Raw genomic sequence first — 20,166 nt, 5'->3', positions numbered from 1 at the left:
TTCATATTATGGAGACATAATCTTTCAATTGAATTAGTTCAATTTAGGTCTGGAGCTGGCATGTCAGTAACTGCTATAGCTATATAGTAGTCATTAGTTAATTATTATCATTGTCATTTTGATTAGTTTCTTTTGTTACCTATTCTGACAAATTGACAATTTACGAATGGACATGTTACAAAACACCAATATACAAATAGACAATTTACAAAATCAACATTTAACGAATCGACAAGTTACAAAACATCAATATACAAATTGAAAAATCACACAATTACAAGTTACAAATTGGCAAGTTACGAAGTAATTTTGAACCCATTGGCTTTCCATATTATGAAACCTAATACAATTGTAAGTGAATTTTTTAAGAGAAGATTTAAATAAAAATCTTACAAATTTCTGAAGTAAAATGGTAAATATAACATCTTCAAGAAAATAAACATGACTTGTATAAGCATTACCCCTGACTGACTGACTTCCCAATTCTTGAAAAAAAATAACCTCACTCCTTACCTCAACAATTAAATCTTATGTGTGACAATGTCTCAGCTTTGAAAAGATCCATCATACATCTGCAAGTGTACAATATGGACAGGATATTTTATATATTTTTAGTCTGTTCTATTGCAGGTTCATTCTGAAGAAAAGATGTAGACACAGTAGCTACAGTGATGTTAGAGGGCAGCACTGTAGCGAGCAGTAGATAGAGAGATAATGAGATACTACTAGAGAAACCAACATGGGTGTTACAGAAGAAGAGTTAAATTTCTTGAGGTTTTACTTCTTGAATTTGAAGATTGCTTCAAAAGCTGTCAGGGTATATTTTGATTATGTCCATCCTCCAGCAGGACTTGGCGCTGAACTTACCAAAAGTTCTGTGACCTTGAAAGGACTCCGTTTTATGACAAAACTGCAACTGAATATTTTATATCCAAGTCCTGGTGAGTTTGAGCTATGTATGTTCTTGTGATGAAAGGTCGTCTGGTGAGAATGGGGCAATGCCTTGTGTAAAGACAGTGCCATGCTTTTTGCACAATAAGAACCCTTGCAACTACTCTTTGAGGGGTCAATAGGTGGCCTGTTGAAAGGCAAAAATTTTGCCTTATCCAAAATGCCATCATTTTACAGTGGCAGTCCAAATTTTCACACCAATCATACAGGATGGCCTCTAATTACAAGACCTATACCTACTGTATTTATTGTTAATTTGTTCTCATCGTGAACATGGTTGAAATATTTGCCACAGGACATTAAGCAACAAATAATCCATCAATAACATGCGATAAAGGTAACCAGATGAGACTTTATGTTTATATTCATAAGAAAAAACCCCACATAAGTTCAAATAGAAGCTCAGGGGCGGATCTAGCCATTTTTAAAAGGAGGTTCCAAACTCAGGATAAAGGGAGGGTTCCGACAGTATGTCCCAATTCAAATGTAATGATCTGCCATTAAAAAAGGGGGGGGGGGCGGGTTTAACACTTTGACCCGCCACTGATGCTTGAAAATTGTAGTTCATAAGATATTGACATTTTCTACATGGATATGAAGTTAGCAGTCGGTTCAATATTCATGATATTCAAATTTAGTTCAAATTCATAAAAATTTCAGAAATTAGTTGAAAGGAGTGAAAAGATATGTAGGAAATCGTTTTATGACCCCTTCAAATTGTCGTAAACTGGAATATAAACCCTTATCAATGCTTATGTAAGTTGCATATTTGTCTTCAAGTAATATAGATTTTTATGCCCAATTTGAGGGAATTATGTTTTCTGGTTTGTTCCTCCGTCTGTTCAGCTTCAGGTTAAAGATTTTGGTTGAGGTAGTTTTTGATGAAGTTGAAGTCCAATCAGCTTGAAACTTAGTATGTACATGTTCCTAATGATATGATCTTTCTAATTTTAAAGTCAAATTAGAGTTCTGACCCCAATTGCATGGTCCACTGAACATAGAAAATGATAATGCAATTGGGGCATCCATGTACTATGGACACACTCTTGTTATCAAGAAAACAACTGCAATACTGTAATTTTGTATCTAATATTTCGAAAAACAAAAACAAAAACCCATCACTATAGAAACATCTAAAAATATAAATATAAATATATATGGAAAGCCCCAAAAAAGAAATATATATTGAAAACTTACCTAAGAGTGCTTAAATGACGATGATACCCCCTGGTCTTTCATTGCCCATAAAATTCTACTAATTCATAAACTTTTTATATATAAAGATTGTATTAAAATGATTCCCTAGAATAACATGCATAATGTCATCTTCAATACATGTATCTATTAAAGGAGGGCTTAAAGATTGTCACTTTTCGGCTATAAATTGTCAAAATCAGGACAAAGGGCACAGGGCAATGATGGGATTCCCCTGATCTCTCAATCTGCCTAATATTAAACAGAAAGTTAGTTAATAGGTAGATACAAACGTGACTAAAAGGAATTTGGGTACAATTCATGTCATCTATGTTTAAGGAGGGCCCAAAGTGCCACATGTGACAGTTGGATATTTAAAATATATAGCAAAAACCTACCAGAGACCACTGAAATGAAGATGAGTCCCCCTGGTCTTTAAATGTCCATCAAATTCGAGGAAAGTGTAATATATAGATATCGAAGATAACATAATTCTGGGAAATCTTCTTGATATATATAACTTTTATATAAACAGTCTATGATTTCCTCCAATTTTATGGACATTGAAATACCATGGGGTCTCATCATCTTTTCAGCGGTCATTGTAGGTTTTCAACATATATATTTTGAATACTAACTATTCAATATCGACTTACAGGGATATTAAACAATGTCCTACGTATCTTTTCACTCCTCTTAACTTAAAAATCATACTTTGAATGTTATGAAATATTTGACTTTCAACTAAATTTGAACATCTAACCGTCAGCTAGTCAATGCTAGTAGCTGGTTGGATATTGGACATGGAGTATTGAATAACGAAACGACTGAGCTTACTTCAAATACATATTTTCCATTTTCAAATTTTTTTTAAATGTTTAAGTAATGTTAGATCAGAAGACTTTGATAAAATTGAGAATGGAAATGGGGAATGTGTCAAAGAGACAACAACCCGACCAAATAAAAAACAACAGCAGAGGGTCACCAACAGGTCTTCAATGTAGCGAGAAATTCCCGCACCCGGAGGCGTCCCTCAGCTGGCCCCTAAACAAATATATACTAGTCCAGTGATAATGAACGCCATACTAATTTCCAAATTGTAAACAAGAAACTAAAATTTAAAATCATACAAGACTAACAAAGGCCAGAGGCTCCTGACTTGGGACAGGCGCAAAAATGCGGCGGGGTTAAACATGTTTGTGAGATCTCAACCCTCCCCCTATACCTCTAACCAATGTAGAAAAGTAAACGCATAACAATACGCACATTAAAATTCAGTTCAAGAGAAGTCCGAGTCTGATGTCAGAAGATATAACCAAAGAAAATAAACAAAATGACAATAATACATAAATAACAACAGACTACTAGCAGTTAACTGACATGCCAGCTCCAGACTTCAATTAAACTGACTGAAAGATTATGATTTCATCATATGAACATCAGGCACAATCCTTCCCGTTAGGGGTTTAGTATCATACCATCATAACATATATGAGAAGAACATAACCCGTGTCATGCCAATAACTGTTTTTAGAATAAATGTGTTTAGCTCCGATGCAAAGACCTTATCAGTGACTCAATATTAACGCCAAAATATGCAATCTTTAATGACTTGACAACAGTATCGTAATTATATCCCTTCTTAATAAGTCTATTCAAAGGTTTTGTAAGTTTCTGAGGTGAATACTGACACCTTTGTGCTTTATAAAGAATATTTCCATAAAAAATTGGATGTGAAATACCTGAACGTATTAGAAGTCTGCATGTTGAGCTATATTTACGAATGATGTCTTTATACCGATGATAAAATTTAGTAAAAGTTTTGACTAGTTTGTGATATCGAAAATTCTGGTGTAATAATTTTTCAGTAATACATAAATTTCTGCATGTATAAAAATGATTATCTGCCTTTTGCAGAACATGACACCAAGTGAATCTTGCCCTGTAATGGGCTGGGATAACTAACATACTCCTTATGATATAACTACATTATGATATCTGTTACAGGCCAATTAGTTACTTCAGCAGACTTTGATACAACGTTGATAGTTTGCCTTTTACGGAACTTGCCACCACGTGAGTTAGCCCCTCTTACCGGTTGGGATAGTTTACCACCACCAGGTGATACCAGTATAGGTGCAGACCATGCCAGAGTTAAATGGTACAGAAACCAGTCAGTCCATAGTAAAGATGGGATATTGTCGTCAACAGATTTCAATAAGTGCTGGGATGATTTAGAAGGTGTAAGTATATAGATCATGGCCACAATATAGACAAATTATTCCAAATCATAGCCTTTGACTGTTGTTGCTCTATTGTATGGTTGTAAATTGTCTCTTCGACCCATTCCCCATTTCCATACTCCTTTCTTTAAATTACTCTTAATGATAAATGTGAGCACACCTTTGTCCTAAATTTGGTGCTCCTCCCAACAAATCCAGCTCATGGCAGAAAGGTCAAATCTTCTTTATGTCTTCCTCTTTCAACTTTATTATTGCAAGAACCCCTGAGGGTTCACGCAAATTTATTTAATAGTTAGAAATATAGTCTATGGAGGAATATTCAGAATCTAAATTATTTTTCATTCGGAACTACACTTATTCATCGTATCTGTATTAGTCTCCTGCAATTAAGACCACCACCACACCGGTGAAGTTAAGATATTTAGAACGTGACAATAAAGAACATTTTACAAATCGCTTATTCATTTATCTTCTTTAATAATAAACTAAATGTATCTATAGATCACTTTACTTTCAAACATGTATGTTTCAAGGGTTAACATTAGGTCCTTTAGTTTTTGTTCAAAATTTTGGAATTTATTTGCATGACCTGTGACATTACATTTTATGGTGTTGATCAATTTGTGTGACAGTCAGGCGGTTTGTAATTCTATTAAGCTGTTTTTGTGTACTGCCCTCAATGGGGGAGGAGGAGGAGATATTTGGCTAGCCACAAAACCATGTTCAACCCACCAACAACAGGCTCATAACTTGGTATTAAACATTAAACAACTTTGGAAAGGTGCAATATTGAAATTGGTTGGTTATTTTCTGAAATTTGAAGTACTGATAAAAAACGTTTTTAACATAGACATAAACATCCTATATAGATTTTTTATAATTGTAAAAATGTTACGCATATACATATCAGGGAAATGTTTCTATGAGTATATTGATTTCTCCCAACAAAAATTAGAATATTAATAAGTAGCTCTGTCTTTTCAATTCATATAGGCCATTGGACGTCTTAGTGCTAAGGCCAGTCTGCCAATGCTTAAAGAAGCTCAGTTGTCAAAACATGTTGTCTTGGATGGATCCCTTATAGATATGTTACTAGAACTAAGAAGCTGTACAAAATCGCAACAGGAACTAACAGAAATGATAAACATTCACCAATCAGCAATTGACATTCTTATGACTAATAAGGAGGAGCATGAAAAGAAAATCCATCAGGTAAATGTTTCCAATCAAAAAGGGGAAGCTGAAACACAAAAGTTGACAACTGAACTTTCTGATTACAAAAATGAATATACAGAGAAACTCAAAGCATGTAAGAATGATATAAACAAGAATGAAGTAATAATTAAAGAGTTGCAAGACCAATCAGATAAGAAACAAAATAAGGTAGCTGACCTTATTGTACATATATGTAAACTTGAAATGAAATATGAACAACATGACAAGATGTTAAAAAAACATGATGAACATTTGGCTATGCTTGATGGACAGGGGTCAAAACAAGGTGAACAGATAGCACAACAAGCTGAACAGTTAGCACAACATTGTGAACAGATGGCACAACACAGTGAACAGATGGCACAACAAGGTGAACAAATGGCACAACAAGGTGAACAAATGGTACAACAACGTGATCAGATTGCACAACAAGGTGAGATATTTAAGTATTCAATTGATTTGTTCTGCAGCCATGACTTGTAGGCATGGTTTAGTAATCCATTGTTCATTATTTATGTAGCCATGGTGCTGATGACACATCAGGTAAGATTGATTCAGTATCTGTAAGCCAAATGTCCTATAACATATTGTCCTCAGCTATGAAAAAATGTCTAGAGAGGAGAAATTTCCATTGTGAAATTTTGTATACAGCCAATGTTTCACAGATGATTTTTATACGACTACAAAAATTGAAATATTTTTGGTCGTATATTTATATTGGTATCATGTTATCATCGTCGTCGTCGTTGTCATCGTCCGAAACTTTTGGTTTTCACACTCTAACTTTAGTTTGGGTGTTTTGGTCACAACAGTTTAGGAATTAGGGGTAAAAAAGGGCCCAAATAAGCATTTTTCTTGGTTTTCGCACAATAACTTTAGTATAAGTAAACAGAAATCTATGTAATTTTAACATAAGGGATATGACCACAAAAGGAAGGTTGGGATTGATTTTGGGTTTTAAGTTCATTAGACCACATTCATTCTGTGTCCGAAACCTATGCTGTGTCAACTATTTAATCACAATCCAAATTTAGAGCTGAATCCAGCTTTAATGTTGTGTCCATACTTGCCCCAACCGTTCAGGGTTCAACCTCTGCGGTCATATAAAGCTGCGCCCTGCAGAGCATCTGGTTTTGCCATGACGATAAAGTTGTCAGTTTGTCTTGGTCGTATGAGTTTGAATATCCCTTTATTATCTTCCTACTTTCTTGTAACAACAGACTTAGTTACTGAAATGAGGAGGTAGGGTAAATGTCAAATATTAACGTCCCTGAGGTATTTATTAATATTTTGTATATAGTTAAATACTGTAAAAATGAAGGTAGCTTTTAAACTGATTATAATTATATATTATGTTGGTAATGTATAGACCAATTTATGCAACTGTTTTCCATTTTCCAGGTGGAAATAATCAAACAAGACTTGAGGGTAAGTATGTTTGGTTTGTTAATCAATAGATATTATATGAAGCATTTTTTAAGAACAAACATATCAGGTGAGCGACACAAGCTCCTTGGAGCATCTAGTTTTGGATTTGGATATAGGTTTTAGTATGTTTTAAATCAAGTATGTTCATTATGATAGGAACATTTAAAAATGTAGTGTTAGATTATAAAGCTTACTTAACATGGAAGTAAAAAAGTACATATAACCATTGATAACAGGCTATTATTTGAACTTTTAATTATTGAATTTGCCAAATTTTCATGTGCTTGACATTTTTAATGAATTCCATGTTTATTCTGTAATATGCATGATTATATTATATTATAGTGTTCTTTGGGGCCAACAACACTTTCTATTACAAAGAAGATACCACATTTTCAATAGAATGTACTGTGCCACGCACAACACTATACAAAATAGATTGTGTGGAAAGTGTTATGCACCACTCAAAAATTATAATACAGAATAAACATGGAATTTATCAAATATTTCAAGCCCAAGAAATTTTGCAAATTCCATAATGAAAATAATTATAAGTTCAAATAATAGACTGTATTACATGGCTTAAGGGGGCTCACGGGTTAAACCAATTTTTTTATTTAATATAGGATTTCTCTATATATATAATATAAATTTGTTTATTAAAGTGTCACATATTGATTGCCATAAAACATATACAACAATTATAATATTTACACATAAAACAATCAATATCCATGCAGCCATAAATACTGACTATATTTTTCTATAAATGAACTTTATGGTATACTAAATAGAAAAATGAAATAAAAAAATGGGGTCACCGTTCATTTACCCTCACAATCTTCCTTCGAAAGTAGCAAACATTTTTGTTAATGTCCTTTTTTTCTGTTGAACTAATAGGAGAAATAGGCGTAATATCGAAATAAAAAAAGAATTAAATTACAGAAATCGCTTAAATTTTACAATTATTTAGTTTATGTACAGCTTATTCAGCATAACAACAATAAAAAATATAGAAAAAGATTCAATATGGCCGCTGAGCTGTCAACACCTTGAAAAACAGCTCCTCAGTTTTTGCAGATTATTGTTATTTATTGTGATTGCCATAAAAGAAGATTATGTTCAAAAGTTGTGGAATTGAATGAGGATTCTAAAGATATATATTTTTGTGGATAATTTTAAAGGAATAACCAGATATTGACTTTTAAAGATTTGTATACCTGAAATTTAATGTGGAGATATTGATTTTTGATTGTGAGCAGTTTCGACCATTTACTACAAAATGCCTTTAGGGAGTTCTTCACAAGGTGACAAAACTGGAGTTAAACCACAAGGTAAAAAATCTACAAATACAGTTCAGACATTGCTTTCAGCTAGAAAAGATTTGGATTCACAAAAGAATCCTAAACTCCCAAAAAGAACTCATTCAGAACTTTCCAGTGAGTCAGATAACAGTATGGAGTTAAGTGGTTTAACTAATTTACAAAAAGACCTTGATGAGATTAAATTGAACCTTAAGGGTGTAACAAAGAAAGATGATTTTGATATGTTTACAAAAGATCTAGTTAGAACACATGATTTGGAGATAGTAGTTACTACAATTGTAAATAAACTTTTCCAAAGATTTGAGTCTACCATGGACAAAAAGATCAATTGTAGGGTAGCACAGGTAGAAAAAGAAATGCAAGAAAAAATTGAAGCTTTGTCTGTTGAAAATGAAGACCTTAGAAAACAAATTAATCAAGTAAGAGAAACAGTCATCAATGAAAAGAAAATTTTAAAAGACACTGTTAATTATACACAAGAAGCAATTGTAAGTGCAAATTACAACGAACAATACTCAAGGAAAAATAATATAAAAGTTATGAATTTTCCAAGACATGAAAAACAAGACTTAAGATCTGATTTCATTCAGAAAGTAAGGAGAGATCTGAATGTGCAGTTACAAGAGAGAGATGTAGTCGCTATCCATCGCTTGCCCTCCAATCAACCTGGGCCCAACCCTGTCATTGTTAGACTTTTCAATAGTGACGTTAAAAGGAGCATAATGAGAGTTAGAAAAGACTTGAAGGACAAGGTACGATTCTCTGATGACGTCACAAGGAGAAATATGCAACTGATTACCAAACTTAGAGACATGGAATGCTTTGAATCAGTGTGGTATTATAATTGTGGGGTGTTTGGAAGAACTGAAGATGGACTGCAACTGAAATATAGACTTTTTGATGACGTTCGAAGAAGACTGCAGGAAAGAAAATGAACACTTGACTTCATAAATTGATAATTTTTGAATAAGATATATATACTAACATAGAAATTTGAAAACAAACTATATATATATATAAATACTATTAAATTATTGTTCAAACATTAGGTTGGCAAAATTAGTTGTAAAATATAAATTCTGCAATACTATAAATTTTGACATAAAAAGTATAGAATGATACTTTTGTGTTGCCATATTGAATCATTTACATATGTTTTTAATCTTTTTTCATTACAATTTCTTCAAATTTACTGTCTTCAATTTCTGCTAATTATCATGTTCGATATCTATATATCCTGTTACTGTCAGCGATGTTGTGCTGTTTTTGAAAAATATTTTATGTTGTATATTGATACAAAGTTATTACAAATATGGGTTCTTTAAAAATTCTATCTGTTAATTGTCAGGGACTCAGAGATAAAGTTAAAAGAAAAGATGTCTTTAATATGCTGAAGTTAAAAGCATGTAATATTTACTGTATCCAGGATACACATTTTACAAGTGATTTAGAAAATAGTATTAGATCTATGTGGGGATATGAAAGTTATTTTTCTTCTGTCAGTTCCAATTCTAGAGGAGTTGCTGTATTATTCAACAATAATTTTGAGTTCAAAGTGTTAAAAGAAAAAAAAGATATAAATGGTAACTATTTGATTTTAGAAATTTTGGTAGAAAATCAAAAAATTACTTTAGTGTGCTTATATGGACCAAATATGGATAGTCCTGATTTTTTTGATAATATTATGGGCATTGTTGATGATTTTGAAAATGAAAGTTACATAATTTGTGGTGACTTCAATCTTGTACAGAACCCTTATATAGATTATTGTAACTACAAACATACTAATAACCCTAAGGCTAGAGATAGTATTTTAGGAATCATAGAAGAAAGAAGTTTAATAGATCCATTTAGGGAGCTTTATCCCAATGTCCAAAGGTATACTTGGAGAAAAAGAACTCCATTTAAACAGGCTAGATTGGACTTCTTTCTTCTTACAGATAATATGTTAAATAGTCTCAATAACTGTGAAGTACATCCAAGTTATCGTTCAGATCATTCTATGGTATTACTTGAACTGGAATTTAATCCTTTTATTAGAGGAAAAGGTTTATGGAAGTTCAACAACTCCTTACTTTATGATATAGAATACATAAATACAGTTAAACAAAAGATTAGTGAAATCAAAGCACAATATTGTGCACTAGTTTATGATTTTGACAATATTGATGAGATAGATAATGAAGATATTCAAATGAGAATTAATCACCAACTTTTTCTTGAAACTTTATTAATGGAAATCAGGGGGAAAAGTATTTCTTATTCCAGTTACAAAAAAAGGGAATCTGAAAAAAGGGAAACAACTTTACGAAATGAAATTATACAGTTAGAGGAAAATGTTGACGAACTTTCAATAACTAAACTTGAGAGCAAAAAAATTGAACTTGAGCAATTACGTATTAAAAAATTAAAGGGTAAAATAGTCAGATCACGTGTTCAATGGATAGAGGAAGGTGAAAAACCAACAAATTATTTTTGTGGACTGGAGTCAAAAAATTTTATGAGTAAAATTATACCAAAAATTGAAAGAGATAATGGGGAAATACTTACTGATCAGAACAAAATTTTAAAAGAAGTAAAACTTTTCTATGAAAATTTATATAAGAAGAGAGATAACTCAAGTTCAGTAGCTGATCTGAAAGAAGATCTTAAAAATGTAAATGTTCCAATACTTTCTAATGATGAGAAGGAGAGCTTGGAGGGTAAAATCACAGTCAAAGAGGCTGGACAGGCATTAAAAAATATGAAAAATAATAAAACTCCTGGCTCTGATGGCTTTTCTACTGAATTTTTTAAATTTTTTTGGAAAGATCTCCATTTTTTTGTGGTTGAATCTTTAAATTATGGTTCAGAACAGGGAGAATTGTCAGTAACACAAAAGCAAGGAATTATTACTTGCCTGCCAAAAGGAAATAAACCACGTCATTTTTTGAAAAATTGGCGTCCTATTTCACTTTTAAACACTGTCTATAAAATTGGGTCAGCAGTAATTGCAAACAGATTTAAGACTGTCCTTGACAAACTTATTAATCTTGATCAGACTGGTTTTATCAGTGGGAGGTACATAGGAGAAAATATAAGGCTTTTATATGATATCATGCAATACACAGAAGATCACGACATACCTGGACTCTTGTTGTTAATTGATTTCGAAAAGGCTTTTGATTCTATTTCTTGGGATTTTTTGCTAAATGTTTTAAAGTTCTTTAATTTTGGGGAATCAATTATCAACTGGATAAAAGCTTTTTATAATAATATCAAGTCTGCAGTTATACAAGGGGGTAACCTTTCTGAATTTTTTAACATAGGTCGAGGCTGCCGACAAGGTGATCCCCTTTCACCTTATCTTTTCATCCTTTGTGCTGAGATTCTTGCACTAAAGATAAGAGGAAATAAGGAAATTAGTGGTATTGAAGTAACTCAAGTTGAGCATAAGTTGTCACAGTTTGCTGATGACACTTCATTGATTTTAGATGGTAGTGAAAAATCTTTATATGAATCCTTATCTGAATTGGAATGGTTTGCAAAAATATCTGGTTTAAATATAAATTTTGAGAAAACACAAGTAATTTGGTTTGGAAATAAAAAGTATAGCAAGGAAATTTTATGTCCCGACGTTAACCTTTCATGGGGGGAGACAACTTTTAAACTACTTGGGATAAATTTTGATGTGGACTTAGACAATATTGTCAACATCAACTATAATGATAAAATTATACAGATTAAGAACATAATAAAACAATGGTCAAAAAGAAACCTTACAGTAATAGGTAGAATAACTGTGATAAAAACTCTTGTTTTACCTATTTTAAACCACCTTATTATGTCTTTGCCTAATCCTTCAAACAGTGTATTCCAAAAAATTAATGACATTTTTTATTCTTTTGTATGGAATTCTCCTATTCATAGAGTGAAGAAGGACATATTGATTAAAGAATATTTGGAGGGAGGATTAAAAATGATAGATCTTTATAGTTTTACCATGGCACTAAAATCATCATGGATAAGAAGGATTTTTCAGAGAGATAATAAGTGGCAAAGTATCTTGATGTCTGATATTGATAAAAATAAACTTTTTAATTGTGGTGTTCAGTATATCAAACAAGCTAGTTTATATATCAAAAACAGTTTTTGGAAAGATGTTTTCAGAGCATGGGAAATGATTACTGATAAAGAAAGAAATATGGACTATGAATATTTTTTATCAAGTCCTATTTGGTTTAACAATATGATCAGAATTGGTAATAAACCTGTTTTTTATCAACATTGGTTTAATCATGGTTTACAATATGTTAATGATGTAATAGATGAACATGGATGTTTTATTTCATTAGAATTGTTACAGCAATGTTATGATATCAATGTAAATTTTCTGAATTACATGAGTGTTATTTCTGCTATTAAAAAAGCAGCAAACAATTACAAAAAAGGTTCATATAAGTTATGTTGTCCATTTATTCCAGCTTGCTTACAAGTCTTTTTTAAAAGTAGAAAAGGTACTAAAGATATGTACAAAATACTCATAAGTAACAAGGTGACTCCAACAGGACAACTGAAGTGGAGTGAAATATTAGGTGAAGATCTCATTTGGAAACATATATTCAAACTACCTTTTACAGTCACTGTCAATACAAAACTACAGTGGCTTCAGTACAGAATCAACCATAGAATTCTTGCCACAAATAAATTTTTATGTAAAATCAAACTTATCGATAACCCTCTATGTACTTTTTGTAAATTAGAAGATGAAACTGTTGAACATATTCTGTGGAATTGTGAGATTATTCAAAATTTTTTACAAGATGTAGATTATTGGTTCTTATCTGGTGGGGTAAGCCTGCCATTGAATAAGTTGAATTTTATTTTTGGAGATATATCAAAAGTTCGAAAAGGTGACCCATATAATTTGATTTTTCTATACATGAAACAATATATATACAACAGTAGATGTTTTTCAAAAGATCTTTCTGTCAGTGCCATTAAAGAAAAGTTAAAATATATGTACAATTTAGAAAAAATAATGGCTGTCAAAAATAAGAGACAAAAACACTTTGATACCATGTGGAATGCATTTAAAGTATTATTTTTATAATTCAATTTGTCATTTGTTTTTACAATCTATATTTATTGTCAAAACTAACATAAAATATTATTGTATCTAATAGCACAATTTATTATGTACTGAAAATCTTACGGGATATTTTTTAACCTCTTCCTTTTTTTCTTTTTTTTTATAAAATTCTTTAAAATTCTCAAGTGCCACACAGTGGTACATAAACATTTAACTCTAATTATATTTTCTTCTGTATTTTCTTGCTTCTATTTTTTCATATAAATAGAAAAAATTAATTTACAACAATGTGTATTGTCATAAATAAATATATATTCAAATCTATCGCTAATATTACTGTATGTATGTTTGATGTGTTGTATTTGTTGTAAATCTTGAAAATAATAAAAATTAAAAAAAAAAAAAATATAGGTCACTGATGAGTTAAAAAAGATGTTTCAATTCTAATGCAAAAACAAATGGCATTTTTGCATCAAAAGGGAGACAATTTGGAGCTTTTTCAATGATACATTCTAAAAGTCACCTGGGGCCAACACGAACTGATTTTTTGGAATGATTTTTGTACCATATGGTAAAGGAACAACTATTAAAGGTAATAAATAAAATTTGTAATGAAAAATTAATGTTGTTTTTTTTTCTGAAAATCTGATACCCGCGAGCCTCCTTAATGTCACATGGACATAAAGTCTTGTATATTTTTATCAGATATTGTCCATGGATTATATTTCGGTTTGTTTATATAAGAATTAAGATAAAATTGCCAAAAGATAAAAAAAAAAAAAAAAACAATAGTACACATGACACAACATAGAGAACTAAAGAATAAGCAACACAAACACCACCAAAAACTAGGGGTGATTTCAGGTGCTCCGGAAGAGTAAGCAGATGCTGCTCCACATGTGGCACCCATCATGTTGCTCATTTGATAACAAATAGTTATTGAAAATTGAAATAGAATTAATGTTACTGGTCTTCATGTCCTATTTGAATTCTATTTATTTATTTTCTTATTAACTTTTATGTGATATAAACATTGATAGCCAATTATTGTAAGATTTAATGATTGTTATCACACCGCGGGTAAATACACATGTTGTGATTGGTTTAACGCAGTCATGTAGTGACCCCCTATGAGAACTTAGGGGGTTAGTAAATTTCATAGGGGGTTCATGATGCGTTAATGGTGACGTTATCTATTAATGTTGTTATGTTTCATGGACTATTTTTCAACAAAACGCAGCAGATAATGTCCAGCAGCGATATATTTGTAATACGGTTAACTACTGACCCCTACAGATCCATGGAGGGTGAATAAAATCAGTAGGGGATTTGGCCTATGGATCCGTAGGGTCAGTAGCAAACCATATAACTTATAATAGTTTACTTACCGTAATAATAGTTATCAAAGGTACCAGGATTATAATTTAGTACGCCAGACGCGCGTTTCGTCTACATAAGACTCATCAGTGACGCTCAAATCAAAATATTTATAGAGCCAAACAAGTATAAAGTTGAAGAGCAGGGTAAGGGATTTTCCTTTGAGTGCTTTATTTTTTGTTATTTTACTTTTGACTTTTATATGCCTTAAGCATTGACATATGATTATTATATGATTTTAACTGATTTCAATTATACTCAATTATTCATATCATTATCTGTTTAAATATATTTTAGAAGATACAAGAGCACTTATTGAAGAAGATGTCAGAGAGGGTACATTTGTTAATACTAAGGCAGTGACAGATGGCTTATTACTACTGAAACGGAATGGAGTCTTGTTGATAACAGGATACGCAGGTACTGGAAAAAGTCGGATAGGTCGTCATGTCTTGCATATGTTTTGTGCTGAAAATAAGTCACTCAAATGTATAAAGCTAACATTGGCGGAATGGGATAATATGACCAATACAAAAGAAAAAAAGGATAATAGAGAAGATAATGTGGGCAGTAGGGCAGAAAATTTGGTGCTTCTTCTTGATGACATTTTCGGAGAAACAAATTGCATTTACAATAGAGAAAAAGATACCCTAATTCTAGATAAAATTCATGCATATGTATGTAAAGGTAATATTAAAGTCATTATAACAATCAGAGATACAGTTAAGCGTCACTATCAAGAAGTGTCTGACAGTCATAGATTATTTCAGTATGACTTCATTGATCTTAGTTCCAAAAATTATGTACTAAGCAGGGAGGAGAAACATACTATTCTCACAAAATACATGAAAAGAGTTCATGAATCAGACTTAATAGTAAGGAAAGGATATGTAGACTGTAATGGTGATCTTATCTTAAAGAATGGTGAAGTTATGAATATTACACGGGAGAATCCAGTCAAAGGATTTCCTTTAGTAGTTTATCAATTTGTCCATAATAATAAATACTTTAAGCTTGGAAGTAAATTTTTCGACAGGCCAACAGAAGCCATGTTAGAAGAAATGAATGCAATAAGACGTAAAGGTGAGGATCACAGGAATTTTATGATACAGTATGCAGTAATGGTCTACACAGCTATAAATGGAAACCGTATTAACCCTGATGATAACACTAATATAACAGAGATTCCAAAGATAATTGATGCAATCTATGGAGAGACAATAAAACTGAAAAAATGCAACATATCAGATGCAGTTAATGAACTTAGAGGAAGTTACTTGATTAATATTCCAAACCAAAGGTCTTACAGATTACATCACCCAACACTTCAGGAGAGTGTTATCTTATCTTTTGCCCAGATAGATGAAGAAAATATTAACAAGATCATACCTTTAATCAGCTGGTCATTCTTCCTGAAGATGGTAAAACCAGAATTATACATAGAAAAAGAGGGAGAAGTAGTATTGAGAGTTCCGTCTAAAAGTTATGAATTATTGGCTAAAAGATTAGTGGATTTTTACAAAGAAGACAGTGAGATTTATGTATTGCGCCGTTTTATACAAAACTTATGTAATACTGAAATATTCCAACATGAATATAGTATCCTGCTGCCTTGTTTATTAGAAGCTTTTGAAAAGGAAGATGACAAAGATAAACATACAGAAAATATGATCAAATCTAGTGAAATGGACTTTTTAGATAGAAATTTTTTACTAAGAAAGAACAAAGATATATTTTTTGCTTTCTTACTTAAGACATCGGCAGAATTAGAAACTCAGTTAGATATATATAACTTTGTGTTGAAGACATTTAGTACAATAATAAAAACCAGCAGTAATCATGTAACTATTGGTTTCACGAAATCTACTTTAATTTCTTCTTTATATGTGATCTGTTCAATATGTAAAGATGTAAAATATGTTAAAGCCACATTGGACATAATGGAAGAACACAAAATACCTGTTTTACTTGATCAACGTATTATACCTACCAACATAGATGACATAATTTCCATATTTATATTTAGAGAAGAATCTGATGATGAAACATGTGTTTTTCTTACATCATGTATATGGAAAGCATATGAAGTATGTAATATACCTGTGTTGGAATTTTTACTTTCAAAATATGTACGGAATCCTTTTGATATCAATTTATTTTTTAAGATGATATATAAGGATGAAAGGATACGAAAAATTATCCTATTATCTAGAAAAAGATTTCTTGACTCCTCATCATTACTTTTTGAACCACTGAAATGGATGATAGAAACATTTCAAGACCAGGAATTAGAGAATCCTAACTTAATATTAAGAACTGCCTGCAAGTTCCAGATGTTTGATACAGTGGAGTATATGGCTTCTAGATGTAAAACGTATGATGAAATGTCCTGTCTTCAAGCATTTGTAGATAAATATAAATTTTGTGTACTTTATAGAGAAATTCCTTTTAATGAAAAATTATTTGATTTTCTTATTAAAAGAATTGACATTACTTCGAAATATCTAATTTCTGTTGTTAAGTCGGTTCTAAAGAAAGAGAATGTTCCAGATTATATGTTTGACGCTTTTCTTCTAGTCTGTATAGATAATGCAGATATATTGACTTTGGCTTGCGAGTATGGACAGTTCGTTCTTGTAAATTTAATAATTGAAAGCAGCAACATTGAACAGTTAGACATTCAGTCAGCCCTTATGGCAGCATGTAGGGAATGTGAGGGAAAATCTACGAAAACAGATGATGAAGTTGAAAAGTTAAAAATAGTAAAATATATGGTTGCAAAAGTTGGATATGAACAGTTCGATTTGAAAGCTCTATGTCAACAGGCATGTTCTTCCAAAAGAATAAAAATCTTAGAATGGTTTGTTCAGAACATAGATCTACCCAGATTGGATGTGTATACCATAATAAATTCAACTCTTGTTAATAAAAGATCGGACATATTAGAACACATAATGAATAAGATTGAAATAGAAAGTTTAGATAAATGGGAAGTTTTAAAATCTGTAACTGAACACTATACTGCTGAATGTTCTACTACAATATTGAAAATAGTACGTACTATCTGGGATAGTACAGAAGATAAGGAAGTGTTACACATGGAAGAAATAGCAAATAAAGCATATGAAAGGAAATCATTCGAGTTATTGATGTGGATTCATGAAAACTGTCATCCACATATAGCTATTGATCCAAAGAAAGTATTAATGTTAGCATGTGAAGATAACAGGATTGATGTAGCAAAGTGGGTACTTCAGACTTTTGAACAAAAATCATTGGATATTGATGGAGGGAATTTATTTAAGATAGCATGTAGTAAAACATATGAAGTATTACAGGAACAGTCGATAGAAATTGTAAAGTGGATTCTTGCAAGTTTTCAAATAAAAGGGTTGGATTTTATATCAGGTGTGTTAAAATTAATAAGTGTTCCTATTAGAATAAGCAATAAATTATCACATTCAGTTATAAATTTACTTGAAAAATATTTCAGTTTCTTAAATACAGACGATATAAAAGAAATGATATACACATCTCTTGAACAGAAAAATTATTTTCTTGTGAATTGGTTTCTTAAAGAAAGCGGTTATTGTTCATTTGATAAACAGATGATTCTGAACAAAGCCTGTTCAGACGATGAGATAGAAACAATAACGATATTAAGTAAATATTTCTATGCCTTGGACATTACAGAAGCAATGATCAAAGCATGTACCTCACCATCATGTGTTAGCTATGATATATTTGAAGAAGAGGAAGATTATAACGCTGATCAATCAGTTGCTTGTTTGGGTCTCTTGTGGAACGAAGTTAATAAAATTGGCAACGATTCCATTGATATAAGAACGATAGTGAGTACAGTTTGTAAGGAGAAAAAAGTCAAAAACAATATTATGACATGGATTCTTCTAAACCTTCAACTAGATCAAATTCCAATCAATGATGTTTTAATTACCTGTTGTCAACAAAGTAAAATCCATCATGTGAAGTATATATTTGATAAAGTTGCCATTGAACAGCTCGACATCAGAAAAGCATTTGTTGAGGCGTGTCAGGCATTCCCAGGAGACTTCCAGTTTCAATTACAAAACCGTAAACCACCATGTGTAAAAGAAAGGTGTCAAAAGGAACAGAATAAACCTAAATACTTAATGATTGTAGATTCGTTGTTCCAAATGCAAAGTGAAAAAGATTCTTATTTATCCTTAGTACAGAATGAAATAATTGAAAATGGAAAGTTTGATCTCATGCTGTACTTTCTACAGACAGGGTATTGTAGGAACATTAACATGACTGATCGTTTGAAAGAAGCATGTAGATATGGACAAGTTAATATGGTCCAGTGGATTGTAGCAAATGTTGAACATAAAGAACTGGATATCAAATCTGCATTTCATGAGACTTGTGATGGTGTGAAACTTTATAAAGTCTTACATGAAGAAGTGGAATATATCAAGTGTTTAGCTTTAATGTGGCACTATATACATGATATAAACATGTTTGAAATAGATACTGTATTAAATAAAATGACAGACACGTCTGATTCAAATTCGGATGATGACCTGAAAACCTGGTTACTATACATAAAGAACATAAATAAGAGAATATGTCAATCACCTAATGCATTATTAAATACTGAAGAAAACATAAACCAACAAATTCAGCAGGTACATGATGGACAATGTTGTTTAGAAGACGCAACAGACAATAATGACTTAAACAGCAGAGATGAGCAGGATGAATGTCTAATACCAACAAAAAGATTGCGTTTGGAAAGAGAAGAGCAAACATAAAGAAATTATAATAGATATAATGAATTTCAAAATTATATTATTTAATGTAGAATGAATACTAATTTTAGATAGAAAGTTTTAGGTTGCATTAGATATAAGTGGTTTTGTGATAATTATGATTATACTTAGATTGATAATTAATGCTCCTGTTCAAACATGGATCAATATTATGAATAAGTGATACCATTGTATTGAAAAATACGATGTTCAAATTAATCAGTAGTAGTTATTGTTTTGTAAATATGTTGTTCAAATTTTAATCAGTTATAATCATTTCATTGTAAATATGATGTTCATTCTTTGACAAGTAAAAAGTAAAATCACAAAAATACTGAACTTACAGGAAAATCAATTTCGGAAAGTCCATAATCACATGGCAAAATCAAATAACAAAACGTATTAAAAACGAATGGACAAGAACTGTCATATTCCTGACTTGGTACAGGCATTTTCAAATGTAGAAAATGGTGGATTAAATAATAAACATTATATTGTTAAGATCATTTTATTGTTGGATAATGTTCAAATTTTAATCTGTAATAACCATTGCATTGTAAATATAATGTTAA

At 31.3% G+C, this 20,166-nt stretch overlaps 1 protein-coding gene across 2 annotated transcripts; it reads left to right on the top strand.

Moving 5' to 3' along the window:
- Positions 1-630: 630 nt before the first annotated feature.
- On the top strand, positions 631-19,751 carry LOC139528857 (uncharacterized). 2 transcript variants are annotated; one of them, XM_071325071.1, is made up of 5 exons: positions 631-941; positions 4,153-4,388; positions 5,382-5,994; positions 7,005-7,031; positions 15,102-19,751. In XM_071325071.1, the coding sequence occupies exons 1-5, from the start codon at positions 740-742 to the stop codon at positions 19,595-19,597; spliced, it is 5,574 nt and encodes a 1,857-aa protein (XP_071181172.1). In that variant the 5' UTR covers positions 631-739; the 3' UTR covers positions 19,598-19,751. The 2 variants fall into 2 exon arrangements, with proteins under 2 accessions (XP_071181172.1, XP_071181171.1); XM_071325070.1 differs by having other exon boundaries at positions 5,382-6,036.
- The last annotated feature ends 415 nt before the right edge of the window (positions 19,752-20,166 follow it).

Source organism: Mytilus edulis, chromosome 6 (genome assembly GCF_963676685.1).
Source record: "Mytilus edulis chromosome 6, xbMytEdul2.2, whole genome shotgun sequence".
Lineage (NCBI taxonomy): Eukaryota > Metazoa > Mollusca > Bivalvia > Mytilida > Mytilidae > Mytilus > Mytilus edulis.
The sequence above is the reverse complement of the archived record's forward strand: the minus strand, read 5'-3'. Positions and strand labels throughout refer to the sequence as shown.